Source organism: Sander vitreus, chromosome 17 (assembly GCF_031162955.1).
Source record: "Sander vitreus isolate 19-12246 chromosome 17, sanVit1, whole genome shotgun sequence".
Classification (NCBI taxonomy): domain Eukaryota; kingdom Metazoa; phylum Chordata; class Actinopteri; order Perciformes; family Percidae; genus Sander; species Sander vitreus.
The window spans coordinates 12,052,573-12,065,957 of NC_135871.1; the positions used below are offsets into that span (position 1 = coordinate 12,052,573).

General features: G+C 41.1%; 1 protein-coding gene across 2 annotated transcripts in view; it reads left to right on the forward strand.

Annotated features, from left to right (window-relative positions):
- The window catches only part of macrod2 (mono-ADP ribosylhydrolase 2), a 426,308-nt gene that overhangs the window by 381,899 nt on the left and 31,024 nt on the right, over positions 1-13,385 (forward strand). For both annotated transcript variants that reach the window (XM_078272630.1, XM_078272629.1), the window contains exon 9: positions 5,812-5,890. In XM_078272630.1, coding sequence (XP_078128756.1) covers positions 5,812-5,890 — 79 coding nt within the window. The remainder of the gene's footprint in view (positions 1-5,811; positions 5,891-13,385) is intronic.

A 13,385-nucleotide genomic window follows, 5' to 3' on the forward strand; every position in this document is an offset into this window, starting at 1 on the left:
CTGAGCACTCATGCATAATTGTGTACATAAGCATTTACCAAAATCTGTTGTCTGTTTAGCAATATTAGGCTGACTTCATTGACTATCCTTATTGCCCTTATCGTGATTATAGTGAGCAGTTAATGTCGACCGCCTTTGGAAAGTAAGACTTTGAGCTCAGCACTTTCTTCCAGGCTTTGGTCATAACCATGCCTTCTCAAAGCCCAATGTCAGGCTTCTCCTTTGATGTTTGGATGGAGGCGTTTTGTTCAAAGGGATAACCTTTTCTGGGCACTTCTTTGAAATGATAATTCACAAGCTTGCCGCAGGTGGAGCTGCAGCTCTCTCGGCAGACGGGGTCAATCAAAGTCAAATGGAGGAGCTACTCACAACTTCAGCTGAGTAGCCCGAGCCAGTGTCTTGCTTTAGCTGTCACCAGCATAATCCCTACCGCTGGTAAAGCCAGTGGACACTAACTGATGTCACAGTGACAAGCAGATTCTAAGGAGCAGAACGTGCCCTGGGTAGTTGTGCTGTCATGGTCACCAAGGATCTACAAATATGTGTGTGTGTTTGAGTGTTTACACAGCTCTGACTATAGAAGCCTGTCAGACCCAAGCAGAGTTTTTTCCAAGATGCAGAGGCTGTGTGTACTAGTGGCGAGAGGGACGCAGGTGTGTGTAATTACATCAGTAATAGCCTGGATATGGTCCACCTGCCTCAAAGTGAACCCTCTATCCAATCCAGCGCTGCTGACAACAAAGGAGACGAGCACTCGCTGATTATGGCTTTGATGATGCAGCTAGGAGGCTGTGTTTTATGGGGAGATATTTCTGGCTCAGGAATAATTTGCTTGAATTATTCAATCTGTCTCGAACAATTACGTGTACTATGAGTGTATGATCACACATGCAACACTCATATGTCATATATGTCATGTCAGAGATGAATAAATCCTAAACACAATACATATTTACTGTGTGTATGTGAGAGTTTATGATACATACAGTTCATTATGCTCAGGCGCTGTGATGGATTGGTGACCTGACCAGGTTTCTTTCCATCCAGTCGATGCTGGTGTTTACTCAATTCGACCTTGGTCAAAAGCAAAGAAAGCCAATGAATGAATTATTTCAGCCAGTGTTCATTTTGTATATCAGTCTCCTTTCGCTGTTGTCCATCTGGATCCAGCCATTCAGGATCCTGCATAAGCCTGTGCCTCGGTAACAAGGCAGCACAGGACACATAGACACAGATCTCCCCTGGGTTTGGGCTCCAGCTGGAGCAGACATGCTAGGGCAACCTGTCCCTATTATTGTTTGTGACAGAATCAAGAAGGAAATACAAGTAGTGAAAGTGCGTGTGTTGTGCTTGCACGTCAGATTCTGCTGGCAGTGCCCCCAATGTAATTATGGGCATGGGTGGCCAGCTATGACAGCTCATCTGTCAGCCAGCCAATAGGAGTCTGGGGCACCTGGTGAGCCCTGCACCACAATAATGAGCCACAGATACACACAAATTAAAAATCACATATAGTGTCATGAAACAAGAAATGTGGGTAAAGGACACTTTCATATTGGTTCATGCTACTCATTAACACTGTGGCACATGCATCTGCCACAAATTGACAGAGCTAGCCACTCCCAAATCTTGTTTCTCTGCATTTTGTGTGACATGAAAATTAGTTACATAGTCATAGGTTGCACCCCTGGCATTATCATTTTAATTACTTATCATATATTCCAAACCCAATTACAACTAAGAGGCAATGGTTTTGAATTGATTAGGCCTAATGAAAGTGTTCTGCAGAAGGTTTAAATGAAATAATTGAAATTAGATCCTTAACCTGCATGATTAAATATTCCACAGTAGAGCATTAGTATTGACAAACAATGTCTGCAACATAAATTAATGTCTTTATGCTGTAATAGAAAATAAAGTATGCTCTCGCCTCACTATCGAAACTCGCTCAACAACTTGAAGTTGTCACTTGTTTTCTAGGATGTATTGGGCATTAAATAATTAATTGGAAAGATTTTTTAAGAATTTTTACTTTAATCTTTACTAAGTCATATCTAAGAATGCCATCTATACATGTTGATGTCCCTTTCTTGAGGAAACACACTGTTTCTGTCAAAATCCTTCCAGTCCATTGAACTCTTAGCATTCCCCCAAGTTGGCTGGGTCTCAAAGAGCAACAGGTCAAGCCAACTACACCGTCTTGCAGCTTATTGTGCAAAACACATTTCTGTCATGGCGACCATCCCTCCCATATGCAACCCCGGAACCCAATCATATTGTGTTCACTCTTTGGCAAAGGCCCTCCAATCAGGGATGAGTAATGACTAAGCAGGCTTGCATGCAGTGATCCCAGCTTTCTAATTAGTCTTCCATTAACTTTTTTCAATGTTGGCGGCTGCAGAGTGCACGCTCAACACACACAAACACCAGCATACATACACCTCGCAGCCTCAGTCCAAAATACTGGGTAATACCTCTTCTCCAGTATTTAGTAGCATGTTCTACTCTGAAGTGATCATTTACGTCATGCACATTTTTAATGCTCAGTATTTGTCGTGATGCTAATTCATGTATTTCACATTTAAATATAATTACACTCTTACAGTGTAATGCTATTTTGTGTATCATCTTTTCTCGTTTTATGTATGTGTAATTATCGATATAAAGCAGGTAGGAAATACAGTGAGTTTGTGTGTCATCACTAATCCACGTGATAAAGAACGAACAATGTATTTTAAAGTGTATATGATTGAAAACATCTGGTGCATGTGATTTTGGGTCAGACTACTATTAAGGAAAACGCTCTCCAACTACTCTTATACAGTAGATTCTTCGTCTATGACTATACAGTACTGTATGCGTGCATGCAGGAGACAAGCTGTCTTTGAAAGTACAGACTGTTAGAATTTACGTTTATAAAGAAAAAGTCATAGATCACCTTCTCTGTTGTATTTGATTCATTTTAAACTGTTAAGAAGGGGTACTGTTACGATGGGTTTCTGATCTTTAGAATAAAAGAACTTTCCGAAGTCTTCTGCAGAATGTGGACATGCTTTAACAGAACTACACAAAGAGATTGACAGAGAGGGAAAGGGAGAGTGAGATTAGAGTCTTCATGACATGGAAACTAAGATTTTCCGTTTGGTTTTGTTTCTCAGAGTTGTTAACTCAGAGTAATATTTCTTCTTTTCTTTTAACATTAAACACAACATAGGAAAATGTAATCACCATCAATGGTGTGTGTGTGTGTGTGTGTGTGTGTGTGTGTGTGTGTGTGTGTGTGTGTGTGTGTGTGTGTGTGTGTGTGTGTGTGTGTGTGTGTTTCAATGAAAGGCATGAATTCATGATTCATCCTGTTTCACAGTGGGCAGTCAGTTTCAGAATGGAGCTCCATAAAAGAGTAATGGAAATTCCTGGGGAGCTGCTGTCCTGTGGCCTTCCAGCACCCAGTGGTATGCACTATCTTGGTGTATTATCACTTTTCTCACAATCTGTTTGTCAGCGAGCCCACTACTTCAAAGGAGACTTAAAGCTTGCTTTCATTTTCTGTCGCAGTTGAGAGAGTGAGTCTACATTTTATGAACAAAGCCCCCCCCCCCCAAGACAAGGCAAAATAAAATGTTACCATCCTGGATGCAGCTCTTAACATTTACTCAAAAGCGCAGATCATAAACTATTAATAGATATATGTCTGTATGAGCACCAGAAGGGTGCCTCTTTGAATCAGATCCTTGTGTTGGGCAGGGTTAGAAATGATGCTAAAGCTGGTGGGCTCCCTTTATTCCCCCATAACATCACTATTCTGCATGGAAGGGGGGGGGCGGAAAGCTACCATTATGGCTGTTTGTAAAATTGCCATTATTCAGTCAAGCGATTATATGCTGTTGTGGTGTGTAATGTATCTCTGTGACTGATGCCTGCACATCTAAGACTCCACTGAAGAAGGGTGAAAGTGAAAGAGGTGACCTCTTTCTCTGCAATCTTTCAAAAGCTCTGTAAATGTCTCCATTTTAGACATATTATCACAGTATTGAAAGTGAAGATGGCCAGTGAATAGCTTTATATCAGTTTTTATAAACCAGTATGAATTATAACACACAGAGTTGTGAAATTGTTGACTGAAGAAGTGGCATATATTATTTACATATCATTTTTTGGTGTATGTCTGGACTAGTAAGTAAGTACCAGAGTCCATGATGCTCTCCAACTTCATCATCCTCTTGTGCTTTCTGGAAAATAAATCCCTTTCATATTAAACCCGATTATTTGAATGATTTTGGCCCTAAAGGGTGAAAAACAAAATGGTTATCAGATTTCTACTGACCCTACTAATATAAGTAAAATTGCTCAAATATGCTGGAAGTTAACTAATAGGTACTAATTTGTCGTTATAAACTCCTTGTTGAGTCTAAGAGCCAGTGAGCTCGTTCAGAGTTTTGTTGTTCTGAAACAGAAAGGAACCTCTCTGCTTTCTAATCTGTTCCCCTTGTAGATGAAGGTGGAAGGTGTAATAAGTTATCAATAAAATGGGTTTCTCCATCATCATTTTATGGCATCCTTTGCTGTGCTGCATCAATGGCAAACCTAAGCTAACTTTGTGGTAACGTTCAAAGGTTGGTTATCTGTACAAAAAAACATAATGCCAATGTGTCGGAGTGTGAAGCTTCAGCTTTCAAATAATGCTTAAATTATTCAGTACACAGTTGGTATATTGGGAGCATCGTGATCAAATACAGAAAGCCAGGTCATCCTGAGTGATTAGAAAGTTTTGAATCTCAGTAGGCAGTGATAAAACAGAGGAGTGACTGGCATTGTTTAACATCACCCACTGAGCTAGCAGACTTTTACTTTGTTTTAGCAGCCATTGTATACAGTTTCTTTCCAACATTGTTAAAACGTGAATGTGTCACCTCTGCATCTGTCTGTGATCAGCATGTATCAGGAGACATATATATATATTATTTTTTTTTTTTATTGTTTTAACCTCAGAAGGACTGTATGTGTTTGCATGTGTTGTATGTCCTGTTCTCTTACATCAGGGACCATGTTGGAAAAAAGTGTTTCTCGCTTTTACATGTTATCCCTTGGATACCCTCCCCCCTTGTTGTCTTTCTATATCCATAAATAAACCAAACCAAACAAAAAGTGTAACTGTTCCAAAGTTGTCATTGACATGACTTGCTGTTACACTTGCTGTTGAACAAGAGATCTAGAGTAAGAAAAAGAAATTATTTGCTAATGGTCATTTTCAAGTTTTTTGCTTTTCTTCTTCTTTTAGCTATCTAACTTCAAAAACTAAAATATATATTAAAGCCATTGTCTGTATTGTTTTTGTTGATGATGTTGAAAATAAGTCACTTTTTTGTTTACCATCAAGGGTGACATTGTTTGTTTGAGTTTTCGATACCAAATGTACTTATTCCATGTTGTTTTTCATTTCAACATGTAATTGTTGTTATGGTCCTGAATAAAATGCTTTGCCATTTTCTCTTGTAATTTTCAATTTGGGTGAAAGTATTCTCCATTGCTCATCTTTAATGTCGTTGCACTTTGTCTGATACTGATTGTTCTGCTCAAACAATGCACCCATTCAATAATGCTTATTCTGTAATGAGCTGTAATGTTCTCTCTCAGAGGGTCTAGTTTGGGTGGTCTTGATTAGGAGGGTAACTAATTAGATTTCTGAATGGCTATGAATATGGCCTGCTGGTGCAGATTATCATCAGATCTAAACTTGCCCAGTTAGTTTTTATGTCATGTTTGTTTTAACAATGACACTTACTGCTCTTCTCTCTTTTTCTTCCTGTGCAGATCACACGGGTAATTTTCTGTGTCTTCCTCGAGACCGACTTTGCCATCTACAAGAAGAATATGTCTGTCATTTTTCCAGGTATGTGTGTTAACTTCCAATTGACTGGACTGCATGTCAGTAATCCCATATCATTACATTTCCTCTGTTACCCATTGCTGTTTTGTGTAGAACTAGTTCATGGATAGATGAATGATTTATATGCTGTGTTTTTCCAAGGCCTCCTTTTGAAGGTTTTGTGTAATACGTGATGTCAGCACCTGCCTAATTGACCGTGTGTATAGACCGAGGCAGCTTTGCTCCCTTGTTGTTGTTTTTTTAAAGATTATTTTTTGGGCTTTTCCCGCCTTTAATTTGACAGGACAGCTAGGTGAGAAAGGGGAGAGAGAGGGGGAAGACAGGCAGAAAATCGTCACAGGTCGGATTCTAACCCTGGACCTCTGCGTCGAGGCATAAACCTCTCAGTATATGTGCCCCTGCTCTACCCACTGAGCCAACCCGGCCACATTTGCTCCATTGTTTATCCTAGAAAACATCTGCATCAAGAGAGATGTTGATCCTGGAAGCAGTAGTATAAGGACCTGTCAGGCTTGGGTGACACCTTTAAATGAAAACAAAGTCTATGCACCCGCACGGCCATTTGGGAGATTAACAGTGAGAATTTAGGCTGACAGTTAAACAAGGTAAAACAAGTGTCAGGTTCTCCAAGGATTGCCTTAATAGGATTAGAATAGTTAGACTTCTTGTCAGCGAACCAGCAAGCTGATATTTAGCATAATTGTTGATATTCTGATGAGACTTTAATGCTAGATTTGATTGACTGTATAAATTGTCCTCGACAGTGAATGTCTTCTGCAAGAACTACAAAATTCAGGGATGCATAGCAGCCACTGATCGTCCTTGGTTACTTGGTTTTATTCTATATGTGAAATAAACAAACATCCATTATCTTCTACTCCCACTCTTTTTTCTGTCTCTCAATGCCCTCCCCCCTTTCACGCCATCATCTGTTTTTTTTCGGGGGCCAGATGCAGTCACCAGCTCTGATGGGGGCTCCACGGAGGATTGGGTTTAATAGCTGGGGAGCTAAAAGAGGTTGGCTGGCTTCACCAGCCTAGCATTACCTCCCATTTACCTCATTTTTCCCTCACCACCTCCCCAACGGAATACTGGCTCTGAGGCCTTCATCTCGCTGCTCCCAGATGTAGAGTGTTTTGTTCCCCCTGCGCTCCCGTCATCTGTCCCGCTCCCCGCCCAGGCTCTACCCTGAAAGATTACATTCTGGGGAGAGACCTTAATTATAATGCATGCCCCCATGCACCTAGCACCTGTCTCATCATATTAGTGCTCTGAGATGAGAATCTGGAGCTAGAGTTGTTCTGCAGTTATCACTCTTGCCATTTACAAGTGCTGTCAGTGGATAAATGCCCTATATCTCTCAACGACTGGGAACATAGGGGAGACAAAACAACAGGCTCTGTGCAAGCCACAAAAGGGAAATCGGAAAAGTTCTGAGAGCTACATTATTAGAAGATAATATTTATATATAAGATATATTTAATTTAAAAACTATTGTTTACCATCATGCAATGAGTTGCTAATGAGGAAAACAGAGGTCAGTCTTTGATTAAGAGTGGGGTCGTTCCAGAAGGCTACCACAGCACACACCACAATGTCACCCTGAGCACTCTTCCTCATCACAGCATCTCGCCTGTCACATGCCCTTTCACCTCTGGGGAGCCACTTTTTCAGAGCCACCTTTATCACTGATCTGTGTGTGTGTGTGTGTGTGTGTGTGTGTGTGTGTGTGTGTGTGTGTGTGTGTGTGTGTGTGTGTGTGTGTGTGTGTGAGAGAGAGAGATTAATTCCATTATAACCCTAGTGGTTAACTACGTGTGACATTCCCACTCAGGGTCATTGTCTGAAGTATGGCAGGTTTTTTTTTTTTTTTTTACACCATGCTTGCCGACACCTCCTCCAGTCTTTCACCTCATGTGCTTGTTCAAAGATTTTACCATCCTCTCTCTATAAAAAACAACAGCTCTTTTAAGATGTTCCATAAGAAAGATTTAAAGATAACATATTTACAAGTGCTGTGATTGTAGACTAGACATTTAAGTAAGGGAGTGTATTCATAGATTTTATCCAGCCAGGCTGCACCACGTAGATGAGTTTAACAGTAGTCGATTGGTGTGCTTGAAAGAAAGAAATGCTGATTGGTATGATTGCACCATGTAGGGAATGCATAACTCCGTAGTGTGAAAAGACTTGCATTTAGCCTGCGCAGAGTGGCAATAGTGAATCAGAGGCTGTGAATTAGCTCTGCAGGTGTGCTCGTACGCTTTCTGAACATCCCATCATCCTCACTGTTAGAGACAGACAGTCAGGTAGATTTTGCGGCAACACTGAATGCATCACAGAGAGGCCTGAGACTATTCTGTCGCCTGGAACATGATCTTGCTTTCAATAATGTAATGCCCTGCACTGTAAAGGTTAGCCCCCCACCCCTTATTCTCTCTTCCTCACTCATTCTCACTTTCACCTCTCCTTGTTCAGATGCCACTAGCCCATCACCTCATCCCTCCACTTTCTATCATTCTTCCTCATTATTTTAAGGAGGAGTTTCTCCACAGCCTCCTCTATCAGCAAACCGTTCTGGAGCTGTTATGTGAATAGTGGCCTTGATCTTTCTGTAATTTGTATCTGTGGTTGTGTGAAACTCAGGATCTTCCATGTGACATCAGTTTTAAGCATGTCTAGAGCTAAGAGCAGGCACAATAGATTTTTTTATTGAAGTCTTACTATTCTCATTTTTCACTGTATAGCTGCTTTTCCCATATTCAAGCAATCTGTCAAGTGACAATGACTGGAGCAGGAATGTGTAAACAGGACATTTGCATACAGGAAATTGCTTTATTACAATGTGCATTCCCACAAGCTGCCACTACGAGGGAGACAAAATATGGTCACATCTCTGCAGAAGGAGGAAACTGAAAAATAGTGCTCACAAGAATGCTCATGCACACCGTGAATACAGGCACATCAGCTACAACGCACAAGCACATACATTTAAAACAGGAAGTTGCACCTAGTCGAGTATTGAATATTCAAACATTGACATCACAGTGAAACATTAGCACAAATGACTGCAGCAGTTTGTGCCCAGTGTTCAAACAGACTTACCAGAGGAACTGCTGTTTGACAACGTGATATCATGACTTTGCGTAAACATATACACCACTTTCTAAAGCCAAGTGGTGCGTGTTATCTGTACGCATTATGAGCTATCCGTGTGTATGTCTACGCAGAAGAACGGGACGTTGCATTTGGAGCTATCTGCGTGTATGTCTACGCTTGCACCGCGTGTATGTTTACGCCGTGTATGTATACGCCAGAATGGGACGTTGCATTTGGAGCTCCGGTTGGGTTTAGGAAAAGAAGAACGGGACGGTTGGATTGACGAAAACAATAACGGGACGCGGGACAACAACGGCATGGTTGGGTTTAGGAAAAGAAGAATGGGGTTGAGTTTAGGAAAAGAACAACATGGTTGGCTTTAGTAAAAGAGAAAGCAACAACTTCACGCGGAACACGAAGGAAACGTGACACGCGGGACACGATCCGCGCTGTCCTGGGTGAAAGTCCTGTGTTTGACCCATCCACCACCCCGACCAACCTCCCTACGCAGATTTTCGCCCTTTCATACTACTCACTACGGCGTAAATTCACACGCAATCGCAAGGTAATGTAAGTCAGTGGAGGTCAAACGGCGTTGATAAACACGCTAAAAAGCGACTATGCGTCTTGATAACACGGCAATAATGGCATATGAATTGGCGTGTCATACATACGCCACTTCATGAGATCAGTCTGTGTTTGATGAGTAATGATGTATTTTTCACAAACGGTCTTTTTCATGTATGCCAGCTCAAGGAGTACTTCAGTTTGTGTGTAAAGGAGGCCTCTCACACACAAATACTAAAATATGCAAATAGACAAACAAGCTAATACACAAAGCAACTATACATAAAGCTTTTGACTCTGTAGTACCATTAAACGACCTCGGCAACTGAGCTCATAACCAGTGATATAATGACCTATTCATTACTTTGAAAAGCCATAAACTGTAAACATCTCAAAGGTGCTATGATAATCTTGCTATCTGGTTAGGAGGAACATCCATGTTTGCATCATTTGAAAGAATACACGCACCTAGACAGCAGCCAGAAAATGTCAAGGAATTACCACGGTTGTATTTTTAGCAAAAGTATAACCATTAATTGACAGAGCTTAAGTAATGCAATTAATCATATGCCATGATTCTATTAAGTATTCAGATTGGTTCATAGATAGTGATTGACCACATGCTTGCCTTGGCGCGTATTATTTGCGAGCATGGAAGCAGTCATGCAGCTGTGGTTGTAGAGAGTAAAAGCATGTTGAAATTGATTCCGGGTACACTCCTTCACTAATATGATCCGGGTGACTGCCCACCAGCTGGGCTCCATCTCTTCTTCTCCTCAATCAGCCACAGTGCTGACAATATTAACACAGCCCACAGATCTGCAGGGGCTGCTGCATTCTCCCAAACTGTTTCACTGACTTTCCAATTGACATTTGTTTACAAGGCTCTTAATACACACTCCTTACTTCCAACTCCACTGCACGCACACCTACCCCCATATGTCCATAATAGAAGCTTCCCCTCAACCCTCACTGCTTTGGAAGAAGTAAAGTTGTGATATGCACACACTTCTATCACACACACATAATATGTGGAGAGAAGATATGAAGGGCTACAGGAACCCTGTGATAGGGTGAAAATTAAGTCTGTGTTGCTTTCACGAGGCTATTCCTCGGGGCAGGAAAATGAGGAGACCATGGTGTGTTAGTGTTGTGATTGTCAAAAAGCATAGTGGCTCAGAGTCTCTCTGTCAGCTTTGGCAGATAATGAGGATTCAGTTAAACTCATCATATGTGAAAATGTTCACGTTTGTCCATAAATCACAGACATGTAGAAAATACAAAAGAAGAAATACATATCCTACTACCTGCTTGTCAACATGTAGATTTTGATTATAATATAGAGGTTTAGAACTTGCTTGGCAGTAGTACAGTTCATAACTTTAAATCCAACTGTCCTAACCATTCCAGCAAGTGAGTGAAAAAGGTAACTTAGAGAAATAGTTATTTCACTTTCTTGTCAAGAATTTGATGAAAAGATTAATAAGTCTTTCCAAGAGTGAGATGTGAGGAGGATAGATTCCACTACTTAACGGTTAGCTTAGCTGAGGAAACAGCTAGCATGGCTTAAAAGTTAAAGTGCTCATATTATGCTCTTTTCACCATGTGTGTTGAGCTCTCTGTTTTAGTTACAGAGTGAGGCATCTCACTTCTGTACTATCTTTGTTGGGAGTCGCACATGCATGTAGCTTGTCAGTTGCAAAGCATGAGGGAGTGCCATGCTAGCAGCTAGGCGAGCATTATAACGTGTTACAAAGTGACGCACGTTCGTCACGGAAGTAAAGGCTGGACTACAATAGAGCAGTTTGGAGCAGTTTGTGAACAGGGTTTGGGCTTTTTCACTTTGTAAACCTATAACATGCACAAAAAGATATATAACACATTAAAGGAAAGAGCAAAAGCCAAAAAGCATTATATGAGCACTTTAAGTAAAGTAAGTAATGAAATATGCCAGAAAAGCACTAATAAAGGGGGCGCCCTGGAAGCTCACCTGGTAGAGCGTGCGCCCCATGTACCAAGGTTCAGTCTTTAACGCAGCGGCCCAAGGTTTGATTCCAACCTGCAGCCCTTTGCTGCACGTCATCCCCCTCTCTCTCCCCCGTTTCCTGTCTCCTGTCCTATCAATTGAAGGCCAAAATGCCCCAAAAAAACCCACTTGTAATTACCAAATTAACACTGTATAACTTTGTTTGTTTAATCTGTACATAAACCGTTATGTAAAAACAAGTTGTAGTTTTACAGGGTTCTATGTGCTGGACTATTTCTTGGCCTGATACAGTGACTTCCTGGAGTTTTGTCATCGCTTTGAGGTTGCCAGGCAACCAGTGGAGAAACCAGGTCATATAACAGGTTAATTAGTGAGCTAAGTTTCATTTTTAGCACACAGAAATGACAATGGCATTGATCCTCTCATCAAACCCTCAGGAAAAAAAGGAAATTAGCATATTTCTCAAAAATGTCAAACTATTGAACAGCTGATAGTTTCTCTCATCTTGTTTCATATCATAATAGTGTTTGTTCATTTAATCAAGATCAAGAAAGCCATATAGTACAGTACGAATCCTTGCGTGAAGCTTCGATTGTGTTGTCTTTACCCCTAGTCATATATTGTTATTCCAGTCACATACATATCCTGTGCTGACAGCAGTGTTGTGCAGTGGCAATAATGTTATAGCATGTGGCAGTAGCTGGTACACCCCATGTTTCCATTCTTGCACTATTGTTATACTGTATCAGTGGGCCATCCTTTGTTTCCCCAAGCAGGGTTAGATTAATGCACTGTACCCTTTTATTCAGTGTTATACAAAAGAAAAGTCTGTCGCTGGATCCACAGGGAGCTCTGATGGTTACACTTCTACAGAACAGATGACAACAGCCTTTCATCAAAGCTAACACTTTCTTTTTCTTGTTAACCACAGTGCAATCATTGCTCAGACTTGTGCACAGCCTTACACACACGTATAGTCATATAGTATAGTCACATCATACACTTGCCCTCAGACATACTCCATCCAGATGAACCGTGCATAATAACACACAAGCTCACGCATACTATGTATACAGTGGCTTGACTCACAGAATGTTGCATGCTGTGATCTGAGTGTGTGTGTTCGTAGGATGGGAGCCGGGATCCGTGAGCAGGCATTCACAGTTGCTCTCTCCCTGTCTCTCCCTCGGTAATTCCTCCCTCTGCAGCATCCAACGTCTCCTTCTCATCTCCCACTGTGCAACTCAACTCATCCACCCAGAAATACCTTTAGTTCTCTTAGTCTGTCTCACACAATAGACGTATAGAGAAAAGAAGAGAAAATCTAAGTTTTTTTATTAAAAGGCGCAGTTGTCCGCCCCAGCCTGCAGTCCTTGTAATTTGAGGAAATGAGAGGTTTTGTGTAATTTATGCTGAGCCTACCAGTATAGGTTTAATTGAAAACGAATGTCTCATGAATGTGAACCCCCACCCCACCCCAAACACACATACGCAGTCATTTGGTGTAATAACTCGCTAGATCCAAGGCCGTCTGGTGGGGGAATTCAGGGAGGCTGCGAAGGGTTGTAAGATTTCGGAGCATGGCGGATGGTGTGGAAGAAGGAGGTGAAAGATTTTCAACAGCCAGCTTTTGAACATGTGAATGGGATGGGGTTTTGCTTTTAGTACCAAAAGAAAAATCATATTGCAATCACATATTGAGAAAACACTGCAGGTTTTAGTTTCATAGTTTGACTGATCTAAGCAGACACAGAGTATGGCATTAAAATACTGTGCTCTAACATTATAATCAAGGAGATGTTGTGATGACTCACTGTATCGTACATTATAAAATAGCATGGTTTG